At 38.9% G+C, this 21,730-nt stretch overlaps 8 protein-coding genes across 9 annotated transcripts in view; 6 read left to right on the top strand and 2 right to left on the bottom strand.

Moving 5' to 3' along the window:
- LOC124313083 (dipeptidase 1-like) overlaps window positions 1-21,730 on the top strand; it is a 1,013,891-nt gene that overhangs the window by 571,128 nt on the left and 421,033 nt on the right. The gene's annotated exons all lie outside the window — the stretch shown is intronic.
- Window positions 1-21,730, top strand: part of LOC124313366 (vitelline membrane outer layer protein 1 homolog) — a 242,008-nt gene that overhangs the window by 76,797 nt on the left and 143,481 nt on the right. The gene's annotated exons all lie outside the window — the stretch shown is intronic.
- LOC124313797 lies at window positions 1,666-3,867 on the bottom strand. The gene is made up of 4 exons (XM_046778606.1): window positions 3,730-3,867; window positions 3,558-3,662; window positions 3,169-3,474; window positions 1,666-3,113 (listed from the first exon to the last, which is right to left on the bottom strand). Exons 1-4 carry the CDS (start codon window positions 3,806-3,808, stop codon window positions 1,726-1,728), a joined length of 1,878 nt encoding a protein of 625 aa, XP_046634562.1. The 5' UTR covers window positions 3,809-3,867; the 3' UTR covers window positions 1,666-1,725.
- On the top strand, window positions 4,182-5,450 carry LOC124313264. The gene is made up of 3 exons (XM_046778093.1): window positions 4,182-4,413; window positions 4,522-4,923; window positions 5,033-5,450. Exons 1-3 carry the CDS (start codon window positions 4,332-4,334, stop codon window positions 5,413-5,415), a joined length of 867 nt encoding a protein of 288 aa, XP_046634049.1. The 5' UTR covers window positions 4,182-4,331; the 3' UTR covers window positions 5,416-5,450.
- LOC124313796 lies at window positions 6,468-7,659 on the top strand. The gene is made up of 3 exons (XM_046778605.1): window positions 6,468-6,519; window positions 6,606-7,121; window positions 7,196-7,659. The coding sequence occupies exons 1-3, from the start codon at window positions 6,468-6,470 to the stop codon at window positions 7,657-7,659; spliced, it is 1,032 nt and encodes a 343-aa protein (XP_046634561.1).
- On the bottom strand, window positions 8,309-10,745 carry LOC124313795. Its single transcript, XM_046778604.1, has 3 exons — window positions 10,581-10,745; window positions 10,384-10,476; window positions 8,309-10,227 (listed from the first exon to the last, which is right to left on the bottom strand). The coding sequence occupies exons 1-3, from the start codon at window positions 10,690-10,692 to the stop codon at window positions 8,309-8,311; spliced, it is 2,124 nt and encodes a 707-aa protein (XP_046634560.1). The 5' UTR covers window positions 10,693-10,745.
- Window positions 16,135-18,370, top strand: LOC124312992. Of its 2 annotated transcripts, none has more exons than XM_046777629.1 (4): window positions 16,135-16,269; window positions 16,481-16,576; window positions 16,650-16,787; window positions 16,943-18,370. In XM_046777629.1, exons 1-4 carry the CDS (start codon window positions 16,191-16,193, stop codon window positions 18,337-18,339), a joined length of 1,710 nt encoding a protein of 569 aa, XP_046633585.1. In that variant the 5' UTR covers window positions 16,135-16,190; the 3' UTR covers window positions 18,340-18,370. The 2 variants fall into 2 exon arrangements, with proteins under 2 accessions (XP_046633585.1, XP_046633584.1); XM_046777628.1 differs by having other exon boundaries at window positions 16,647-16,787.
- On the top strand, window positions 18,970-21,502 carry LOC124312910. The gene is made up of 3 exons (XM_046777469.1): window positions 18,970-19,096; window positions 19,253-19,342; window positions 19,464-21,502. The coding sequence occupies exons 1-3, from the start codon at window positions 18,979-18,981 to the stop codon at window positions 21,422-21,424; spliced, it is 2,169 nt and encodes a 722-aa protein (XP_046633425.1). The 5' UTR covers window positions 18,970-18,978; the 3' UTR covers window positions 21,425-21,502.

Here is a 21,730-nt window from a genome sequence, read left to right as displayed (position 1 = left end):
TTTTACCTCGTATCGTTTCAAATGTTTTCGTAAGGGTGTTGAGCGTGGAGAGGAGTTTAAAACGCCCTTTTACGCTACAACAGTACACATTCTTCCGTCACACCACGTTGCGCTACGCTACGTAAGCGCTGCGTTAGTGGCAGTGTGAACGCACCTTAAGGACTGTTAAATGCGGCTAAATGAATAAAATTAAAGTTAATGACAATTCATTTGGGGTGTTATTTATAGGGCAAGTTTTCGGTTTTTTATGGATTAAAGGGAGGAAGTCGATTTTTAATAAATTCTAATCGATATCTTATTTTCTTAAGAATTGCTAATTAGAAGATTAGTGTCGTCTGCTTTAGAAGTGCCGTTTTCGTTTACAAGTTTCGAGAAGGAGACTAAATTAAGATTAAAGATTTCAAAGAAAAACGAAACGATCACTTTTTTGGACGTGGATGAATGCACGAAAATAAAATTACAAAAATGTGGTCATCGTCATGCCAACTTTGGTGTCGGAGGAGCCTTGGTAAATAGGAACATTCCTATACCATGTCGCAGCTTTCTCCACTCGGCCACTCCAATGAGTCAATGACTCCATGCTGTTTGGCAGGTAAATACTCAGAATAAAAATGGGATGACTATGGGAGCTTAAATAGAAGAATTAAACTTGTTCCAATGGGAATTGTTACTTCCTGACTATAGCATTATTTACCCCTGTGTCGATGTATGACAGTTTGTTTGCACTGTATATGTAACCTTTTCTCCTGTGCAGATTTTAAGCCTGAGCCAGCCATTTTAACAGCAAAGTTTTGCTTGTGCTGGACCTCCAGTTAAATGATTTAACTGTTTAGGTAATATATAATTTTCATAACTTTTATTAACCTGCATGTGACCTTCCAGATTTTCTAATGATGCAGGAGGCATGACTTGTATGAATGCAGTGTATTACATGTAAACCTTAGATTCTCCTGTATTACGTATTAGCAATAATTCACCCGCCATCTCATTTTCAACTTTTCGTTCCTTATCCTTACTTTTAGTTTCTGTTAATATATTTTTGTAACCAATTTTTTATTTTTTATTTAGATAAACAGCACCCCGTTTGAGTGAAGAAACTTCCTATGTCGGTAGAGCTACGGATCTCTTCTTCCCCTATGTCTTTAAATGTCCCCGTGTACACCCATGTGAGTGTGGGTGTATTCACGAGGACTCACCTTTTCTTTATTCCGTCCGGCATCTTCAACTTATCAGCGGATGGCTGGAGCACTTGTGGATGCCTGGCTGTATTTCCCAGGCTTAAAGGTAGGACAAATTCATCTCTATTTTTCTTTTTTGACAATTTGACGATTATTATAAATCGTTGCGGAGTACGCCAGTACGGAGTATGGCTATTCCTTGCTGTTTTTGTTAGGGTTCATTAAATAACGCGTGTAGAACGACTGCAGATCAGGCCTGTTTTTGTACCTCGCAACTTTGTCTGTGGGTTAACCATCACATTAAAAAAATATTTGAACTTGAAACACTTGAAGCAATTTGTAACTTGAACAATTTTTTCCACCAAGAGGCTCTTGCCTTCACACCGGCACTTCCTGGTTTAAAACTTTCCTATAATATATTATTTTATTGATTACTTTCTCTCCTTGATAGAAAAAAGAACTGTTTGTGAATTTTACAGATCCAATGTAATTGCCTATAGTTTTATTTGTGCTGAAGCCTACACGTATTTTATAACAATCCACAGTTTTAAACATGTTTTTCAGAGCGACTATCTTTACCTTTTTGAATCGGTTTCGGAGTTTGGGTTTGGGTTGGTCCCTTATTCCTTTCTGTTAGCGTTTTAATCTCTTCAGTTGCTTTGTTACATTGTTCTCTAAGACTGCGCTCTAGTTCTTCTGGGTTCTCTCTTTTCGTCATCATTTGCTCCACTTCTGCAAAAATTTCCACAATATTTTCACTGGATCCCTCCAGGTAGAATTCGATAACGGTTTTAACAAAATGCAAGTCTTCCTTTATCTTATTCAAGTTGAACGAAATTTTTTCGGAATGTTGTTGGCTCCAATGGGTAGAAGTACGATTTGCGTCTTCAATAATTTCGAGGTTTTTCTTGGCACCAGATTGAATGCCTCTACAAATGTCGACAAATTTTTTCCAACTCTTGTCCAGTTCATTTAAAGTATTATTATTTCTTATCCGATTGAGTGGGTCGCTGGTTTTCCCAAGCAGCTGCAAGTCTTCATTAAGTTGGTTCATTTCATGTCTCAAGCTTTCGGTTGTGATCAATAACTGATTTCTTTCTTCTCTTTTCTCCCGAGCTTCTTCTTCTTTGGCATGAAGTGATTTCATCGTATTTTCTAGTTTTCCTTTGGCAATTCTTTGCGACTGATTGATCTTCTGAATTTGCTTAGGATCAGGTGGGGGACAATACGTACTGCGAGTGAGCCAGTACCAATAACACTGAGATTTGTCCTCTTTCAAGTGATTTAAGGCATCTATTGTATCATAAAATGCTTTTTCATCTAATCGTGTTTGCTTTTTTAAGTTCTCAATTTCATTTTCAATAAAAGTTAAGTCCCGCTCTATTTTATTCTTCTCAGTGTTTTTCAAATTTATCTCAGTGGAGACGAAATTCAATTGTTCCTCCTTATCTGACTTGGACGAAGTGTGAATCTTAGAAAGCTCGTCGACTAAATAAACCAACTCCCCAAACTTGCCGGCTATTTGACTGGAGAGATTTAAAGTCTGGTCGCTGGTCTCTTTCAAATTCTTCAACGGTAAATATATAAATTTAATTATTCGGCTGGAATTTCCTAATTTCTCCAAATAACCGGCGGCTTCTTTTACTTTACTGGGTACAAATAGACTGTGCATTTTAATTTGGTCTGCATTAGTACGGGAGACTAAGAAAGCGTTGTTGAGCTTTTGACTAATCTGCAATAGAGTGGTGCGGAAGCTGTGGGCATATTGAGCAACTGGAGACAGATTTCTTACAGTTCCCCTAAAAGCTGTGTCAAGATTTTGCAAGGACATACTCATCAATTGCGCGAAAAAATATGCGATGCCAGGAAGTGGCGTAAGTAAGTCTTCTGCGCGAAAGGTTCCGTTTCCTTCAGAAGTGACAGATTCCTCTGCTTTTATAAAAAGTTAATTATATAAGCCTGTTTCATATAATCACGCTGAATGTGTTACCTTTAGCATTCACTGTGGTCGGGGTAGATGTTGCCACATTCAACCTGCGTTCTAGCGCCGATTCTCTTGGCGCGGTTCCCGTAGGACTTCTCGGACGATTTGTTATGGACGTATTTCGTTGATACGGCAATCTTGTGTTGTTCCCAGAATGAGAAATATTCAACTGTTTTTGCTGTTCTCCATTCACAGATTTCTGCGTCTCTTGTGTCGTCTCTGATATTGGATTATCAGATAAAGTTTCCAGGGTAGTATTGATTGTAGGGGAGACGAAAATTGAAGTCTCGTTTTGATTTGTAGTTTCAGTGGCTAAAGGTACAACAAGTAATATGACATAATAACCGATAATAACGTATCTATAACGGTGCAGGATCATTATACGATGAACTCACTTGTTTCGTCCAATGGATTAGCTGCTGGAGTTGTAGTTGATGTTATATGTGCTTCGTTATTGAATTGTAACTTTTTTCGAGCGTTTATCTCTCTCAACGATTCCCCTTATTCAGTCAATAGAACTTTAATAACTCAAACTTCAATCGAATAATTTGTTCATAAAAAAATTACCGGAAGGAGATCCGATGGCGGAAGATAAAAGAAGAAATAAAATTGCTACATGACATCTTTGTCGATTAAACGATGCCATATTGCTATTACTCTGATGAGCGAGCGATCCCACTATGAAAATCTTTTAAGTTTTCTGCCTCATTTTAATGCGATTTATAGGGCAGTCAGTATCCACCCAGTTCCCTCCCACTTCTATAATCGACTGGGAAATTTTAATTCTGCAACGTTTTCGTGTCATGTTTCACAGTTAGATAAAAATTAGTCGACGGTTTCTGGTTACCAAGAGGTCCATGGATTTTTTGGTATTTTCCTTTCCAGTTTAGTGAAAGCGTGAATAAGATTTCATTAAAATTTAAGTAAAATGCAATGCCCTAGTTTCTCCGATTAATCATAGTAAAATACGCCCATCTTGTTTAATGAAGTTGATGGCCAATAGCCATTGATGTCATTCGACGGCAGCATCCACGCTTATTATCACGCTGGGTTTTTCCTCATCCAAGCCTCGATCCAAGCACCACGCAAACGCATGGGTATTTCGTCTCTGCCAGCGCATCTGAAAGACGGGAGGAAATTGGCCGGCCAAATGGAACCGCACTAAACACATGTTCGCGCTAGCGCCTAGAACAGTCACATTTAAAATGCAGAGTCTTGCGGCTAAAATCGGAATCTTGGTCGTGTTTGTAGGCAAGTGTTTCCTCACACAGACAAATTTTGCTATTCATTCAAATTCAATCAGCGATTATTCACTCAGCTAGTGAATAATGGAATTTCCTTTGTTTTTGTTTTCTTCAGGTTTTTTAGGGAGTGTAGCTCCTCAAAACCCATTGCAAATTATGGTTTCAGAGATTCGCCCATCTTTCAGCGAAGGGCTGAAGCACCTTGAGAATTTGTTTGACTTGTTCCATCTCACTCTGACTGGAACAGAGTCCGAAATGGAAGCCCCCAGTAGTAAGGAGGAAATACAGTTAGCTATTCGCCAGACCCACGATTCTTTTTCGGAAACCGAGAGGATCACAGCCAAGCATCAGAGACTCTATGACGAAAAGTTTCTTTCTCTGACTTACAACATTTCTGCCCTTGAAGTCAACATTAATCAACAAGAGACTGAGCTTGCGCAATTGAAACGAGAAGAGGGAAAAAAGCAAGTCGAATCCGCCAAACTAGTCGTGAAAAACGTCTTTTCATTCAGGAGAGGTATAACTTAATCAGTTTATGTAATCATATAACAACCAGTATGCATTTTTGATTCGTTGGATCTTTCATAGTATATTTATTAGACCGCAATTTGTTTTGATGATTACAGGCATTAACAGAGAACTTTTAGCTAAAATTATGGCGATAAAAGCAACAGTGAAAGAGATTGTTGATCGTCACAATTCAATGGCGGCATCCATATCGAGTTTGAAATCGAATTTGATTTCTTCTCGCTCCGAACTCAACAGGCTGAGAGATGAAAGTTCGTTAATTGGAAGCTTGGGCTCCAAAATCAGATCCATCACCACGTTTTTGACTCTACTTCATGGAAAAGTGAATGTCATGTCTAACACGCAGCAGTGGAGATACGAGTTTGAACCCTTGCTGTTATCCATTGACGATTTAATCACATTTCTTCAAAGACGTGAAGATCTGATGACGTCACTGGCGGACAAGCACATCGTGAATAAAATCCGAGATAAATATTTTTAAAATTAACGAGGTTTTTTTACTGGCAGTTATTTTAACAAATACATAGTGATGACAATGAAATAATTTTCGATAAATGCATCAATAAAATGTGTTTTAACACAAAACAAATATAAATTGTCCTAGCAAACTAAGCAAAGCGAGTTGAACAGCATAAGATAGGTCAATGTAGCAACTATAATATTATGCCAAGATGTCGCTTCCGGCCGCTAGGTGGCAGTATATGTGATCAATTAAAATTCCTACAAAACTGATTTGTAAAAGACGGTCTCCCTATTTTAACGTAAAAAATCTTCCATTGCGACACAAAGGAAACGTTGGGTTCGATCCGATTCGATCGTGAAGTGTAGTAAATAAAAAATTACGCAGCAGAAAATGAAAATACTGTGAATAAATCCGAGATGCATGCTTAAACTCATCCTCAAATTCTTTGCCGACAACAGCGAGATCATTAACACGGTGAACTTCATTGAAAATTCAAATCTGGAAAAGCAATGTTGTGTTGCTGTGAGATGTTTGTCTTACCATTTTAATAGTTCACGGAACTAGAAGAAAAACATGTTGCCGTCGCCGCGGTTCGTCGTTGCCGGGGCAATATGCGGCAATATAATATCCTCTTCCACTGGGTTTTTCCGTGCTGGCACAACGGACGAGTCCTTGATTTTTTAAATGATGAATAGTGTCAAAATGCAAGTAAAAATGACGCAGTTTAAGAAGATAAAAACTATGTAGAATCTGAGATGCTTAACCTCAGTATATCAAATTCTTTGCTCTGCTGACGAGATTGACACGGTGAACTTCATTGAGAATTCAAATCTGGAAAAACCAATGTTTTGTCGCTAGAAATGTTTTCTAAACCGTTTTGATGAAACTATAAAATAGATGAAATGTATATTAGCTGTCGCCAATTCGTCGTTGCCGGGGCAAAGTCAATGTGATATCCTCTGGGTTTTTCCACGAGAAAAAAAAACAAATATCCGTAGAAAACTGCAGTTTCAGACATTTTCGAAATCAGTGCTTCAATAACGGAAACGTTCTATACAGGCTTACACAAAATGTCTTATTCAAATATTTTTAAAGTTACGTTAACTCTTTATTCGCTAATGGGTAAATTTTCTTTGCCAGACGTTTAACGATTATAGCTGGTTGGCGTATTGAAAACATTTTCTTGGATGTTCTTTTAATTGTAACAGGGACATTGCAGGCTCTTCCGTGTGCTAATCCTTTACAAAAGATGGTCATCGAAATCCGATCGCCGTTTACCGAAGGACTCACCCATCTCGAGAATTTGTTTGACATGGTTATGAATTGCGATGACGATGCTGGTGCTGGTGGCCATCAAAACACGGAAAAGCCAATCGTCGCCTACGCACCGATGCAGAGAGCCATTCGTTGGACGTTCGACTCTATGAGCGACTCGGAGCTCTTGACACAAAAACATTTGAAACGATACGAGACAAAAGTCTTGGCTCTGGCGGAGGATATTGCCGACAAAGAGAAACGAATCGTCAAGGAGAAAATGTCATTGGAGAGTTTGAAAATCGAGCTGTCCGACCGAAAGAAGCGAATTGAAATCCTTCGTAAAGAAGTTTCGAATGTTGAAGCGAAACTTGGACAATCCGAAGACAGAGCCCGACGGGCCCGAAACGAAGTCTCTAGACGGAAGAGAAATAGGATCGGATTGATATTTGCAACCATTTTTACATTTGGTAATCATTTCCGATCATTTCTATAGATTTGCAAACATGTAATAGTAGTAGTGTATATTATGTTTGTTATACAGGACTGGCATCTCCTGCTCTCGCCATCAACGAAGGAGAATTGCAAAAGGCTGAAAGAGACCGTGACGCTCATCAGAGTAACGCCAACGAGCGTCGTCAAACGTTAGTCAAATTCGAAAGCAATTTACGTGATATTTCACTCCGCCAACGGGTCACGGAGCAGTCAATCGTGGGGACGGAAGCCAGTCTCACCTCGGTTCGATTTGTCCTCGATAAATTGAAGAGCAAAGACCCGGCCATGAGGGGATTTGGGGATAAGATTCGGAACATCACAACCTATCTCACTGTTTTTCAGGGACAGGTGGAAGTGATTTATTCCCAGCAAAAATTATTGATCCTCTTTGAGCCGCTTCTGAAATCAATCGACGACCTTGTCTTGTTTTTGGAATCCAACGATGAGACAACGTCTCTGTTGGCTGAAAAGAATATCGTTGATAAAATACGGAAATACATGAAGAAGAATTGATGACGCCAATTTGCTTTTATTATTTATTTACAGGCTTTTAAAACTTTATGCAAAGTGAGACGACGTTGTCCCAGATAAAAAGCATCTGCTATTCTAGCTAGAGTATACTGAAACTGGTCTTGTTCATTTGGGTTCTTGACTTGCGATAACCTAATATAACGTAAATTTTTTTTTTTTCAAAACTGAAAAAATAATACCGAAATTTGAGCAGGGGTATTTCCTGTATTTCGAAACTCGTTCGTGGATGGTCTGAAAATTGTTTTGATGCAGTATATGTTTTTAAAAGACTTCTGCTTATTTTTCTTTGCCTTCAAGGACGATAAAATGTCAAAAGTCGGTAAGTATATTCCATAATAGTAAAGGTCTTACTTTTCAGTAATACACACCATTTCATATAATACCGTTATTGATAGCAGCATTACATTTTGGGTTTTCCCTTGGCGTTCTTGTCAGCAATTTATCAAAAATATCGAAAAGTCCTTTTTTTCTGACTAACTTTTATTGATGAATAAAATACAATTAATCTGATAATTTTTAAACTTCATACGTATTAATTGTTAATTGTATAAGAGGTATGGCTTACGATCGCTCACAATTTATTATGTCCTGAACGAAAATCAACGTAAAACGTAATATAAGCCACATATTTTTATAGTTCGTCGTTCTCGGGAGATTTGCAGTTGGTTATCCATCCGTATTCTCTTGTGATTTCATCGTGCCGCTGTAGTAGTTTCTTTTCAATCGAATCCTCGTCCTCCTTAATCATTTGCAGGATCCCTTCATAAGCTATTCGACCGTCTTCCGACAGTTTGTTTTGCTGCCTCTTGATTCCAACTAGTCCAACCTTGTTGACGTCAATGCTGATCATGGTGTCCAACGTAGAAATGCTATCTAAGATGTATTTTTCCGAAACGGTCACGTACATGTTGGCGATCTCGTGGACGAGAAAGGCCGCTTCGTTGGCTTTTCCAATGTGACCCAGCAGTTCCTCAACTAAGACGGTGACATCCAAGCCGGAGACATCCTCACTTAACGAATGGACGGCATCAATAAACGCGAAACTCTCTTTGGCGGCGTCGTCGATGAATTTGGCGACATTAGAAAAGAATCGAATCAGTTTACTCCAATCTTCTTTCAACTGTCCCAGCTCGATTAGGGCTTCTTTCAGAGCTTGGATAGCCTCTTGATATGTGACTCTATTTAAATTCAGACTCTTAATAGAGCTTAATATTTGCATCGTCTTTTGTCGTCGAATGTCCGTCCTCTGCGCGTTGAGGCTCAGCATACGTTTGGTTGTTTGAATCATTTCCTCCAGCATTTCAAATTGGTTCTCGTACACCTTGGTCCAAGTGTCAGCCAACTTAACGTTTTCCATCATGGTCGATTTTTCCACGGCAACTTCTTTGATTTTTTCCGCACGCAGGTGGTTCACGAGAAAAGCCAAATCGTCCATTTCTTCTGTCCCCGGACACATCATTTCCAGTTTCCGCTTGGCGTCAAACTTGGTGTTTTTCAATTTCTTGATTAATTCCGCTAATTTGGCGAGAATGACTTTTACACTCGTACAAGGCTGGAAGCTGTTGTATGTGTTGTTTAGCGACTCAACATTTCCGGTAAAATTGAATTGCTGGTAGTCAGAAGATCCTTGCCAAGTTTCGTACACATCTCTAAATTGTGCCATTTTAATGAGCAGGTCAAGCAGCTGTTGACTGTTCTCTTCATAACAAGGATCTCTGTTGATGCTGTTCTCTTGAAAAGTGTACTTCCAGTTGCCGGCACGAAAAAAGATGTCCGGGTGTTTTTCGTGACCTCCTTTTTCTCGCTCCCTGCTCAGGTTGAGATTAAGACATTCGTCCCCGTTAGACGTTTCGACGTAAATGTCTTGCTGACGTCTCTCAAAGTTGCCCAACATTTTGGCCAATTGTTTTTCTTTCTGTTTCAGCAAATCCGCTTCGTCATCTGAATATTGTTTGACTATCTCGGTCATCTTCAGATCCGTTTCAACCCTCTTCAACTTAATCTTCTTTTTATCTTTGGTATCGGCCACTGCATTGATAGTCTCCTCAATCAGATTCATTACAGTGGTGAATTCGGCAACCACTTCTTGCGAAAGCTCTTTACTCTGGTCGGCCGCTTCTTTAATGCGTCCCAGCGATATAGGCAGTAAGTTGACGATGTAAAGCTCTTGTTTGGACATGAGGTAGCGGGTGGCGTCCTTGATGTGGCTGGGCACGTTTGAATTGTACATTCGGATCTTGTCCATGTTGGTGTGAGCTTTGAGGAAGGCCAGGTAACCACTATGGCTGATTTGAAGCAAAGTAGTCCGGAAACTCTTGGGGTACTTGATGTGCTTGAAACCGCCGGTTGGTAAATTTTCATCGATGGGAAAATCCAATCTCTTGTTAGACATGAGGATGAGTTGGCCTAGAACACTGATGGCAATGGGAGCGGTAGCTAGAAGTTCACCCCAGTTGTAGTACGTTTTCATTAGCGTTCTTATTTCGTCGTAAAGGTAGCTCTCGTCAAAAACGACATTCTCTGAAGAATGGTATCGTTCTTCACACGAAACTGAAATAACAAACAGAAACATCATTGTTTATTACATTCTAGACTTTTCTATTGTCACAATCGGTCACAATTGTATACGTCACAAAACTTGGTTCTAGGACATTTTATTGCTACTTCGACAAACATGATTATATGCTATTGAAATTTAACACTCACGGTTTGTTGACGGTGTCATCACTGGGGTGTTTTCTGAAACCGCAGATAAATTCCAGATTGGTATCTGCGCATCGCGGAGTTTTTTTAGTTCAACTAGAAAACAATTACAGCATTCAAGAAGTTTTTAGTTTTATAGAATTGATAAGCATAATGTTTAAAAACAGTAAAGAATATAATTCGAATTTCACATATCTTACATAGCCCAAACGATGGTAGTGCTGTTGTCCAACAAAAAAATGTTAAAGTTAAACCAATAAACAACCAATGGACATAAACCCCCGCTCCGTCAGTAGGATATTGCGCAGCCATTAAGTTGTGTGTGTTATGCGATTAAAAGTTCCTTTTCTTGTCCAGTATTCGCTGACACATTGGTCTCAACTCTCAAGACCGAGCTTGCGCGCAAGATAATGAAGAAAAGAAATTTTTATCGTGCGTGCGTAGCGTGCGCAGAGGCACATCAGCTGTTTACAAAGAAACCAGACATTTTGAGGCTCAGATATGGAGATTAAAAAATTAATTTTGGCGTCAAAGAAAGTTACCCTTTACCAGTAGCAGTAGGCTACGCAGACTTCTTAATATAACAACAGAATTCTGGATTGCTTTTAAAAATGTTATGAAAGTAATGGAAATCTATTTATAAAATAATTTAAAAAAACGAAAAAAAAAAGTAAATATTTTATTAAAATTGATCAGAATAATATAATTAATTTTACATAAGATGAAATTTAATTTAAAAAAATATGTAAAAAGGTATAATAAAATATCGCGCGGAATTAATTCTGCAGCGTAAATGAAATGAAATGAAAAAAAAAACTTTCTTTCTGACCTAGAAAAATTTCAAAGTTAATAGTGTTAAAAAAATATGACAAAAAATTAATTTTTCAGATCTGTCTGAATCAAATTACAGAAATCGATCCCAGCTTGCTCCTGCAGATAAAACACTTTTGGGGTTTTTCCGAGTGATCTTTCGCCTCGCTCGGAGACATTACATTTTCTCGCAAACCTCGTCAACACAGTCCATGTCGATAAACTTTATAGTTTGATATCCCATTCACATGACTAACCAAATCAGCGAAACTTATGTATAGTGTCAAAGTGCAAAAGTCAAGATAGTTTATTTTAGTTTGGTTTTTAGTTTTACAGCAGCTTTTGGATAGATCGAGTGTTCCCCAATTTGAGTTTCTTCTAGCTTTGTATGTTTGAAGTAGGCGTGTCATTAGCCATAAGATGGACCTGAATTGCTTTAAATACGTATAGACTTCCAAGAGTTTTTCAAGTTTTATGAGTCGTCAAAATGGTTGCACCAAATTGTCGCAGCTCTGGGACCCAATTCATTCTACTTTTAGCGATCATTATCAGCCTCTCTTCTGCATCCCCTGCACCCTCACTAAGTAAGAAATTATTCGTGCAGATTAGAGCTGATCAGCTTACGAATGCAGCCTCCTATTCATTATTTGAAATTTTTGTTTAGTAAATTTGAGGAAACTAATACGAGAGCAAGCCAAAGAAAAGTTGTTTTCAACTACTAGCACTACCCCAGCTCCTCCTTCTGAAGAACGTAAGTAACACAATTACATAACAACACTATGAATAGTTTTAATTGCGCGAAATTATTACATTATTATTAGACTAAGTTGATTTATCGTAAAGTTTTGTGTGTATAACCTTTACTGTGACAAGATGTATCATCACGGATGTTATAGTATATAATTTATTGTGGCTTAAACATCAATTTAGTTTCGGCGTTAAAATGAGGCAAAATAAATAATTCTTTTTTCCCTCTTCAAGTAACATGCGAGGAGAAGTTCAAAGAGCGAGAAAAAATCACGTTCAACGAGACAGCATTGAGTAGTGATATTAAAAGTTTGATGACAAGTTATTACAATTGGGGGGCTCTGTTGGCTCCGGCTCCAATAGCTATAAGCGTATTGGGAAAGCTGATCCTCATGTCTAACAAGAGAATGGATTTTCCCATCGATGTCAATTTACCCACTGGTGGTAAATTCGAGCACATCAAGTACCCCAAAAGTTTCCGAACCACTTTGCTTCAAATCAGCCATAGTGGTTACCTGGCCTTCCTCGAAGCTCACACCAACATGGACAAGATCCGAATGTACAATTCAAACGTGCCCAGCCACATCAAGGACGCCACCCGTTACCTGATGTCCAGAAAAGAGACTTACATCCGCGACTTACTGCCTATATCGCTGGGGCGAATTAAAGAAGCAGCCGATCAGAGTAAGAATCTCTCAAAAGAAGTGGAGAATAAATTTAACCTCACTTTGCAGCTGATTCAAGAAACCATTCTAGCCGTGTCAGCCACCAAGAGCGATAAGGAGGTCAAGTTGAAAGGAGTTGAGCTCGACATCAAACTCTCTGAAATATCACGTGACTTTTCCCAAAAAGAAACAAAACTCTTGGAAGACAAGAATCAGATGTTAAGCGGGATGCTGAACGGTTTTGGGGATCGCCAGAAAAAAATTTTCGTCAGGACTATTTACGGCAATGAAAATTTTGTCATCAACCTGAGCAAGGATTCCAAGGAATGGCTTTCGCAAACCGAAGGACGTCACGAAAGGCACCGTAACATATTTTACGGTAAGAAAAATTGGCTTTACAGTTACACCGATGAACGCGTGGAAAGCGACACATGTATCGAACGGAATAATCAGCACCTATTGGACCTAATTATTGTCATGGGTCAGTATAGATTAAAATACGAATCGTGGAAAAATTCGGACACAATTTTTCCTTTCAGTGGTGCAGAAGACGTAGGCAAACTAGAAATGAGCTTGAACAGTCTGATTCAATGCAGCACTGTTCACGCTATCGTCAACACTCTTCGTGCTTTAATCATAAGACTAAAAAACGTCGAGTTTGAAATGTTACAGAAGACCAGCGCACGCCCGGGAGCAGAAGAGATGGACGGTCTTATCCTGACAATTAAAAACTTACGATCTGAATCAGCTCCCAAAACGAAGAAGGAAGACAAATCGACAACAGATGGGTTTAGCCCAGTCACTTTAATGGAAGCCTGGAGCAAAGTCTACCATCAACAATTTAATATGCTACAGAGCATGATTAATGTCACCGCTGATATTATGAAGGTAAACAATAAACAAATGAAACTAAGACATCAAAAGACCCAGCAAGTTCTGGAGAAACTCAAGTCACTAGACATCACCAAAATTAGTTACAAGGAAGCGATACAAGCCCTGCAAGAAGGAATGGAGGAATTGGGCAATTTGAAAAAAGATTGGGCGAAATTGATTCAGTTCTACTCCAAAATGTCCAATTTCATAACCAAAGCTACGGAGCAAAGCATAGCTCTTATTGAGATTGTAAGAGTTATTGCAAAAGACACAAACACTTTGGAAGATGACGAAATATTCGGAAATCTCTTGGACAAGGTCCAAAAGGCAAACGAAGCTTCATTCCTTGTCTACGGAGTGTCCGACATGTACGTCAACGTATCAGATAAGTATATCATGGATAGAATTGCTAGTTTAGATATCATGATGAACATCGACGTCGCCAATGAAAAAGGTGAGGAAGAAATCGTGAAAGAACAACAGAAGCTGATATTAAGCGGCAAGGAGGCCTACGACGGAATTATCCAATACATAAAAGCGGACGAGATTGCACTGCGAGAGAAGCTTGTTAATCGACAAAACGAAATAATGAACGAGTACAAATGGATGTTCGATTGTGCCAGCGCCAAGGAACGAGAGTTCAAAGAAAAATAGTAAATATTTGTTTGTCTCGGTTTAACCAAACATTTAGAAGTAAAAATTTTGTAGAGAACCATAATACAAATACAATATTATAAATCATCAAAACCGAAGCGCTTTCCAATTATTATTTTATGTGAGTTTCAGTATACTGAGTATCCCAAAACAAACTTATTTGATTATTGGTAAAATTTTAAATTAATAAAAATACAAAAATTCATAAAGACAAATAATAGGGAGGGGACTAGTGTTTCGTGCTGCAAAAGCGGCGGTAATTATAGGCGTATAACTCGGTTCGTGCTGTAGTTTGAAGATGGAGAAAAAAAAGTTTAAAAAAACAATTTCCAAAAATTTCAAGTTGCGCTTAATTTGCGTCTTTGAATAAAAAGTGTTGTTTTTTAACCTTCTCTCTACTTCTGAGAATGTTTTCTTTCAATGTTGCTTCAACGTATTGTGTGATACGTATGTCAACGTTTGTTCTCCCCCCCTTTTCTTGAGTCGAGACTAGTGTCGTCTTGCTTGCTACTCACTCACTCTCTTTTGTCTCAACAAAGAATGCAGTTCATTCTTTCTTAGCACCAAAGTGTTTCAACTAAACTAAAAGGTATTGCAACATAGTTTCTAATCTCAACAGGTTATGGGCCCAGAGATTGACGTTAATTTACCACTGTCGTATTTATAATCTGTACAAGTTCCCAAGTTGAACGGAATACTCAATGACACCATTGAATGCCCAAGTTGGACGGAATACTCAATGCACCATTGAATGCCCAGTACAAATTCTGGATGACAACAAATGCCCCTACATTTAATGTCGAGGGAAGATCAACAGAGCAAACACACCCACACTTGCTGTGCTATATGGTGACCGAAAAAGAGTCAAACGTCCCAAGTTGAAAAAAAAGCTAAACGAATTAAAAACAGAGTCAACGTGTACGCACTTTTACAATCTACTGAACAAACAAGAAAGAAAAATTATAGCAAAAATTTTACTTGCTGAATCCATGTTTGATCATCGCGAATCTCAAGAGTAGGCCTAATCAGGACGTGAAATGGCTCTGTTTATTGCAGCACAAACGTCGACGTCCTCACAACTCACATTCGCAAGACTTAGCCTATGTTCTTTCTGTGGTTTAAATAATCATGTTCTTGCCAATTGTCACGAGCGTAAACGCGAACAAGGTGAATCTCACGAATCTCAGCATGTAACAAACGCAAACCAAGTTCAAAAACCAAGAAATCTAAAGTAAAAATTGGATTTAGTCTAAATCAAACATTGAATTATCGTTTCTCACGCTCCGTTCAGTTTAAGGGGTTGTGTTGTTTTTTAACCTTCTCTCTACTTCTGAGAATGTTTTCTTTCAATGTTGCTTCAACGTATTGTGTGATACGTATGTCAACGTTTGTTCTCCCCCCCTTTTCTTGAGTCGAGACTAGTGTCGTCTTGCTTGCTACTCACTCACTCTCTTTTGTCTCAACAAAGAATGCAGTTCATTCTTTCTTAGCACCAAAGTGTTTCAACTAAACTAAAAGGTATTGCAACATAGTTTCTAATCTCAACAAAAAGATCGTTTTATTCAATTTTCAATCGTTCAATCGTAAACAAAAATTCCCAGATACAACTTACTACAGGCTAAACATTAGCTGGAAAATCCCAGCCATAGATTTAATTTCATGACTTTATTCTTGCTTTAATGGCAGTAAAAATAAAATCAGTTTCATCATCAGCGGGAAATAATTGTAATCCCCCCCCCCGTAGTTAAAGTCTCGTCTGCTTTAGTTGTTTTGTTTCAGTTCAGTCGTCAGCAGATGACAGACACCACACAGAAAAAAAAAATATCAAGAGGGATCTGTCAAAAGAAATTAAAAAGAGCATGACCTCGATCAGTGGACTTTAGAAATAAAAAATCGGCAGAATATTTAGAACTTTGTTTACACGTATTTGGGACGTGACACGATCTTTGAATTTCCCCAGCTTGGAGCTAAAAGTGGGCGGGCAATGGCGTTCTATTCCTTTAAAAGACGCACCAACCATCGATATTTGATAGTGAGCTATATCGCTCATCTGAGTCCACTATGGCTTCTCTTAACCAACAAAGATTCCATGTTGTCACTCTACTCTTAATTGTTGCATTTGTCATCAGCTCAGCTTTGGGTAACATGTATTTTGTTTATTCTTTGACTTGGTAAAAACAGCTTTAAAAGGTATAAAAGCTACATAAAATTTTGTAATGTAATTTTCGAGGCCCAATAAAAAAATTTATTATTAATAATGAGTCATTTGAACACTTCTAATAACGTATTTGGACGTATTTTAAACAAATTAACCGTGATAATTCTACTTGTTTTTCTTTACTGTATACCAGGAACTTCATTGTCAAGAAATTTTAGAGAACAGAAGGAGTTAAAAAAACCTGGAACAAATCAAACAGTGACCCCATCTTCTTATCTGATGGAAAATGGTAAAAACTTATAATACAATAATATGTGTAGTAAAACTAAAATTTAATCTTTTTTTTGTATCGTTTGAAGTAGAAAATTTCACAGCTGTTGCAGTAACAGAAACCCCATCAATCACCACCCCTTCAATTTTGAAAAATACTAGCGATAGTACAAACTCAACCTTAACCAACACAACTTTAGCTAGTTCGAGCCCAATATCTGATACATCAGGTAACTTATACTTTTTTTTATCTTATTTTTTGTAAAATATTTGCGTTGAAGCGACTCGCGAACTATACAGCTAAATTAAGGCCACCATAGCCTATAGTGTTCCATTTATTTATAAATTAAAGATTAAAGTTACATTGTGGACTTCTTTTCTATAGAAACAGCGGGTTCGAAAGCACCTCTCGAAGCAGAACACGTAGCCTGGCACACGGAAGACTTGCTTTTCCCTGCTCCAAAAAGTGTACATCTGCTTGCGCAACTGATGGCTTTATCGATGTCGCAAATTGATACGGCTTTTCGTGGCAGTTCTCAAAGAAATCAATCCGTTTCTATTCAGTACAACAAAAGTTTTCGCACTACGATGTTGCAGATCAGTCAAAAGCTAAACAATGCTCTCCTGCTAGCCAGCACTAATTCAGAGACGATCGCTACTTCTCTTCTGAATGCACCTGGAAAACTTGAAGAGGCTTTCAATTACTTAAAAAAATTCAAAAATTCCAGTCGAAACGCAAATTTTTTGATTTTACCTTTGAAAAGCTTAAAAGATACCACCGATCAGACTATTAATCTCTCTAGTCAGGTGGTCAGTCAACTTTCGGGATTAGTGCGACTAGCGGACGAGATAATCGAAGCTGTCGATTCATCCAAGACAGAAAAAGAACAGCAGAGGGAGGCCGTATTTGCTAGATTACAGTCGACACAAACAGAGAAAAGTAAAATCGAGAATAAAACCTTTGTTATCGAAAAAGTAATTGAACAATTAAAACGAGAAGTACGCTTGCACAAAATGGACTCAGAAATTGTCATTGAAGACTTGAAAAATTTAAGATCGAAAGCAAACGACGAATCCCGGTGCTATTGGTCATTCAACCAGAAGGAAAAACTAGAATTATATTATTGCCCTTATCGTCCGGAATCTACCAAAATTCGCGAAGCAGAAAAAGCCAAAGAAGCACCACAAAAGTTGTTCGAATCAGCAATGAAACGACTCGATGAAAAAGAAGAATTAGCGCGTGATCATAGAGAGAAAGACAATAAATTGTTAATCAGAATGAAAAAACTATTTGCTGATAAGGGCCAACTTGCTGGCGACATCCAGTTGCTGGAAAAAAGTAGAACATTATTTACGGGTTTGGTGGGAAATTTCACGATGCTGGAAAGGAGTTGGGCCTCCTTCGCTGGTATCTGTAAAGACATACAAGAAGGTGCCGCCAAGAGCCACGCTACAGTCGTTGAAACTATTGAAAACCCCAGCCGCTGGAACAACACTCTTTCAGATAAACTTGCAGAGCAGTTGAAAGACACCCAGGAAAATCTGTCGTTGCTCAAGACAATCGTCCAGTCTTACCTGGAGGGTTACGCGCGGCACATTGTGGAGATGGTCGCAGAAGCGGAACAAATGATGACCAAGAGAGGCCATCCACAGGAACTTGAACGCCTTCTTCTAAGAAAATGTGAACTGGCTTCTGGTGAAATACAAAAATTCATTCAAAGCAATTCACAGCTGCGCGAAGCTGACTCCCAAATCGCGCAAAGAATCAAGATAATCAAATAGAGTAGAGCTCTACCGCGCGCCGTGTCAATTATTTTAAATTGTGCTTTATTGCTATATTGCCTTGAACCTTTGTTTATCGGCATATGCGCAAAATATATTAATCTGCTTTGCTGTAACGTTAGTTGCAAACACAATACAATTTCTGAAAATATGGCTCTGTGTAAAATGACTTAACTCAACGCCAAGTGAACAGCGCAAATTTCTGAAACAGTTTAGTAGTTAAACATTCCTTTAAAACGCAAAATAATTTCTATAAGATTTTGAAACCGATGATATTATAATAATATAATCATATTATTTTATTGCAACTAATTTAGTTTTCCCGGATTTTCCGTTATTTATTTGGGTTGTATTGGTGCTGTATATCAAATATAACCGAAGTGTGACGACATCTGCTTGATGATTGAAATATGGGTTTTTCCATGTATGTCGGTGACTCGTCTAACAAGTGTCATATCCCATGGGTTTTTTTCATGTCAAACTTTGGATGCCGAGGTGAATGTCGAAGGTTATCACACGAACAACGATACGAACTCTGTCGCTTTTGCTTATTTAGGAATGAAACAAGAATCAGCGATTTAATCTGATCTGTCCAGTTCTCTATACAATTCTCGTAGAGGCTATAAACTTCCATGCCAAATGGGCGCTTCATCAGTTGTTAGCAACATGGCTGCTGCAGCATGTCGGCACATCAACGTTTTCATCCTCGTTTTGGCCTCGATGGTTATTTGCACCTCAATCGCATCGCCGTCACTTTGTAAGAAAATGTTTTGCATATAACCACAATAGCACGGTCGGCATTATTTGCTTGTATATATTGATTTTATCGTCAAGCGTACCAGAAGTCTTAAAATGTCCTCTAAATAGCCTATAATAAGCTTGGTTTCAAAAACTTGATAACATTTATTTGTCTCCCTAGTGAATTTGAAAAAGGAGCGGGATCAAGCCAAGGCGCTATTGTTAGCGAATTCCACCACTACTCCATCACCTCCATCAAATGAACGTGAGTGACAGACTATCCTAAATTTTGTAACGTAAAAACCAATCAGTTTGTGCTTGTCCATCTTTTAATCAAAATTAAAGTCCGAATTAATTCATTTCCCCCGCTATTATTTGTTTTCTAGTAACATGTGAGGAGAAATTTAAAAATGCCGAAAAATTCTCCTTCGATGAAACTTCCCTTAATACTGATATGAGAAGATTGATGGAGAGTTACCACAATTGGGGGGAACTTCTGGCTTCGGCTCCAGTGGCCATCAGTACCTTGGGACAGTTGATCATCATGTCCACCCAGAGACTAGATTTCTCCATTAATAGAAACGTACCTACTGGCGGTTTCAAGCACATCAAGTACCCGACGAGTTTCCGCACGACTTTACTTCAAATTAGTCACCAAGGCTATTTGGCCTTCCTCAAAGCTCACACCAACATGGACAAGATAAGCGCGTACAGCTCCAATGCTCCCACTCACATCAAGGATGCCATCAGATACCTGATGACTCGAAATGAGTTCTACATGCTCAACTTGTTACCACTGTCGTTACGGCGAATACAGGAAACGGCGGACCAGAGCAAACAGTTGTCGCAAGAAGTGGCGGATGAATTCAGCCGAGTAATCAAATTGATTCGAGAAACCATCGCAGCCGTCTCGGAAACTCACAACTACAAAACGGACGAGTTACAACAAGTCCAAGATGAAGCGAACCTGTCGCAATTTTCCCGAAACATTTTGCAGAGCGAAATCAAAATGATGGACGACAAAGACAAGATGCTGAGCAATATGCTGAACAGGTTTGGAGCTCGCCAGAAAAATATTTTCATCCGGACTATTTACGGCAGCGAAAATTTCGTCATCAATCTGAACAAGGATCGGCTCTCGCAAAGCGAAGGGCGTCACCAGCGCCACAAAAATGTATTTTACGGTCAAAGTAATTGGCATTACACCTTCTATGATCGGCAAGTAAAGAGCGACAGGTGCGCAGATCAAAACACCCAACACCTTTCTGATATTCTGGTTGCCGCCGGTCAGTACAGAATGAAATACGAGTCGTGGCAGAATTCGAGAGCAACTCGACCCTTTAACAGTCGGGAAGATGTACGTAAATTGCAGCAGATTTTTACTAGCATGGTTCGATGTGATTCTGTAATGGAACTGATGGACAAAGGGGGAAGATTGGTCAACATGTTGCAAAGCGCCAAATTTGAATTATTGCGCAAGAATAGCACGCGCCCGGGAGCTGAGGAGATGGACGAATTGATCCGCATGATCCATCACGTTCGAGTCTCTGCCAAAGTCCAAGAGAAAAGTGTGGTCAATTCGACACATTTCCGCGGCGAAAGTTTGGTGAATATGTGGGAGTTTTCTTTCAAGCATCAATTTCAAATGTTGCAGAGCATGATCAATACCACCACCGACATTTTGAATGTCAATCAGAGGCAAATGAAATTACAGCGGGAGAAAAACGAGGAGATCATCGGAAGAATCAAACAGCTGGACCTAGCCAAAATCAGCCACAAAGAAGCGATTGAAGCGCTAAATGACGGACTGGATGTGTTGGGACTATTGCAGCGAGACTGGCTGAAGTTAATCGAATTTTATGAGAAAATGTCGCGCTTTATAAGCAAAGCCACCGAAGAAATCGAAGCTCTCGTTGAGGTGGTCAGAGTAATGAGTAAAGATGTGTCCAATTTGGATGACGACGAAATGTTTGGAAATTTACTGGAAGCTGTTGAAAAATCTAATCAAGCCGCGTTCCTCATCCACGGAGTGTCTGATATGTATGTCAAGGTATCGGAAAATTTCATACTGGATCGTGTTGCCAAGCTGGACAGCATGATGAGCATCAACGTCAATAATGTCGGGCTATCTAAGGTTCTTGAAGAGCAGAGATTATTGAAGGAAAGCGCCCAGACTGCTTACGATGGAATCATCCAGTACATCAAAGATGGAGAAGACACTTTAAAAAATAAGCTGCTGGAGCGCCGCAATGAAATCATGGACGAGTACCAATGGATGATGGACTGCGCAGCATCGGTGGATCGTGAATTTAGCATTACCAGCAGAGGTGATCCTGTAAACCAATGAAACTGATGATGCCTTGTGAGTTGTTTTTTCATGTACCAGAGAAAACTAGAAAAGATAATATACTGTGTGTAGTAGTAACCCATCTACAACTTTGCGTTGCATCTTTGATTTATGGCGTGTAATTTTTAATAGACACGCTGATTCCCTCTTGGCTTCCGAGAGGGCCCTGAATGGTCTTATTGTATTATCGATTGCGATCTTACTTAATTATCTGCTGGTTTCGTTTCGTGCAGATTTTAATTTTTTTCTTGTCTGTGCTCCGTGTAACTTGTTGAGACGAAGTATCGGATACTAAAATAATCCAGA

This window comes from Daphnia pulicaria, chromosome 9, assembly GCF_021234035.1.
Source record: "Daphnia pulicaria isolate SC F1-1A chromosome 9, SC_F0-13Bv2, whole genome shotgun sequence".
NCBI lineage: Eukaryota > Metazoa > Arthropoda > Branchiopoda > Diplostraca > Daphniidae > Daphnia > Daphnia pulicaria.
This window is presented reverse-complemented; position numbering and strand designations above follow the sequence as displayed.

Coding starts and splice junctions, on each gene's coding strand:
- LOC124313797 (XM_046778606.1), bottom strand. CDS start 3,808: ATGGCATCGTTTAATCGACAAAGATGTCATGTAGCAATTTTATTTCTT. Junction 3,663..3,729: donor CGCCATCGGATCTCCTTCCG/GTAATTTTTTTA, acceptor TGACTGAATAAG/GGGAATCGTTGAGAGAGATA. Junction 3,475..3,557: donor TAATCCATTGGACGAAACAA/GTGAGTTCATCG, acceptor TTGTACCTTTAG/CCACTGAAACTACAAATCAA.
- LOC124312992 (XM_046777628.1), top strand. CDS start 16,191: ATGGCTTCTCTTAACCAACAAAGATTCCATGTTGTCACTCTACTCTTA. Junction 16,270..16,480: donor TGTCATCAGCTCAGCTTTGG/GTAACATGTATT, acceptor ACTGTATACCAG/GAACTTCATTGTCAAGAAAT. Junction 16,788..16,942: donor CCCAATATCTGATACATCAG/GTAACTTATACT, acceptor TCTTTTCTATAG/AAACAGCGGGTTCGAAAGCA.
- LOC124312910 (XM_046777469.1), top strand. CDS start 18,979: ATGGGCGCTTCATCAGTTGTTAGCAACATGGCTGCTGCAGCATGTCGG. Junction 19,097..19,252: donor AATCGCATCGCCGTCACTTT/GTAAGAAAATGT, acceptor ATTTATTTGTCT/CCCTAGTGAATTTGAAAAAG. Junction 19,343..19,463: donor ATCACCTCCATCAAATGAAC/GTGAGTGACAGA, acceptor TTTGTTTTCTAG/TAACATGTGAGGAGAAATTT.
- LOC124313796 (XM_046778605.1), top strand. CDS start 6,468: ATGTCTTATTCAAATATTTTTAAAGTTACGTTAACTCTTTATTCGCTA. Junction 6,520..6,605: donor AACTCTTTATTCGCTAATGG/GTAAATTTTCTT, acceptor TAATTGTAACAG/GGACATTGCAGGCTCTTCCG. Junction 7,122..7,195: donor TGCAACCATTTTTACATTTG/GTAATCATTTCC, acceptor TTTGTTATACAG/GACTGGCATCTCCTGCTCTC.
- LOC124313264 (XM_046778093.1), top strand. CDS start 4,332: ATGTTCGCGCTAGCGCCTAGAACAGTCACATTTAAAATGCAGAGTCTT. Junction 4,414..4,521: donor AATCTTGGTCGTGTTTGTAG/GCAAGTGTTTCC, acceptor TGTTTTCTTCAG/GTTTTTTAGGGAGTGTAGCT. Junction 4,924..5,032: donor CGTCTTTTCATTCAGGAGAG/GTATAACTTAAT, acceptor TGATGATTACAG/GCATTAACAGAGAACTTTTA.
- LOC124313795 (XM_046778604.1), bottom strand. CDS start 10,692: ATGGCTGCGCAATATCCTACTGACGGAGCGGGGGTTTATGTCCATTGG. Junction 10,477..10,580: donor ACTACCATCGTTTGGGCTAT/GTAAGATATGTG, acceptor ATTGTTTTCTAG/TTGAACTAAAAAAACTCCGC. Junction 10,228..10,383: donor GATGACACCGTCAACAAACC/GTGAGTGTTAAA, acceptor TTGTTATTTCAG/TTTCGTGTGAAGAACGATAC.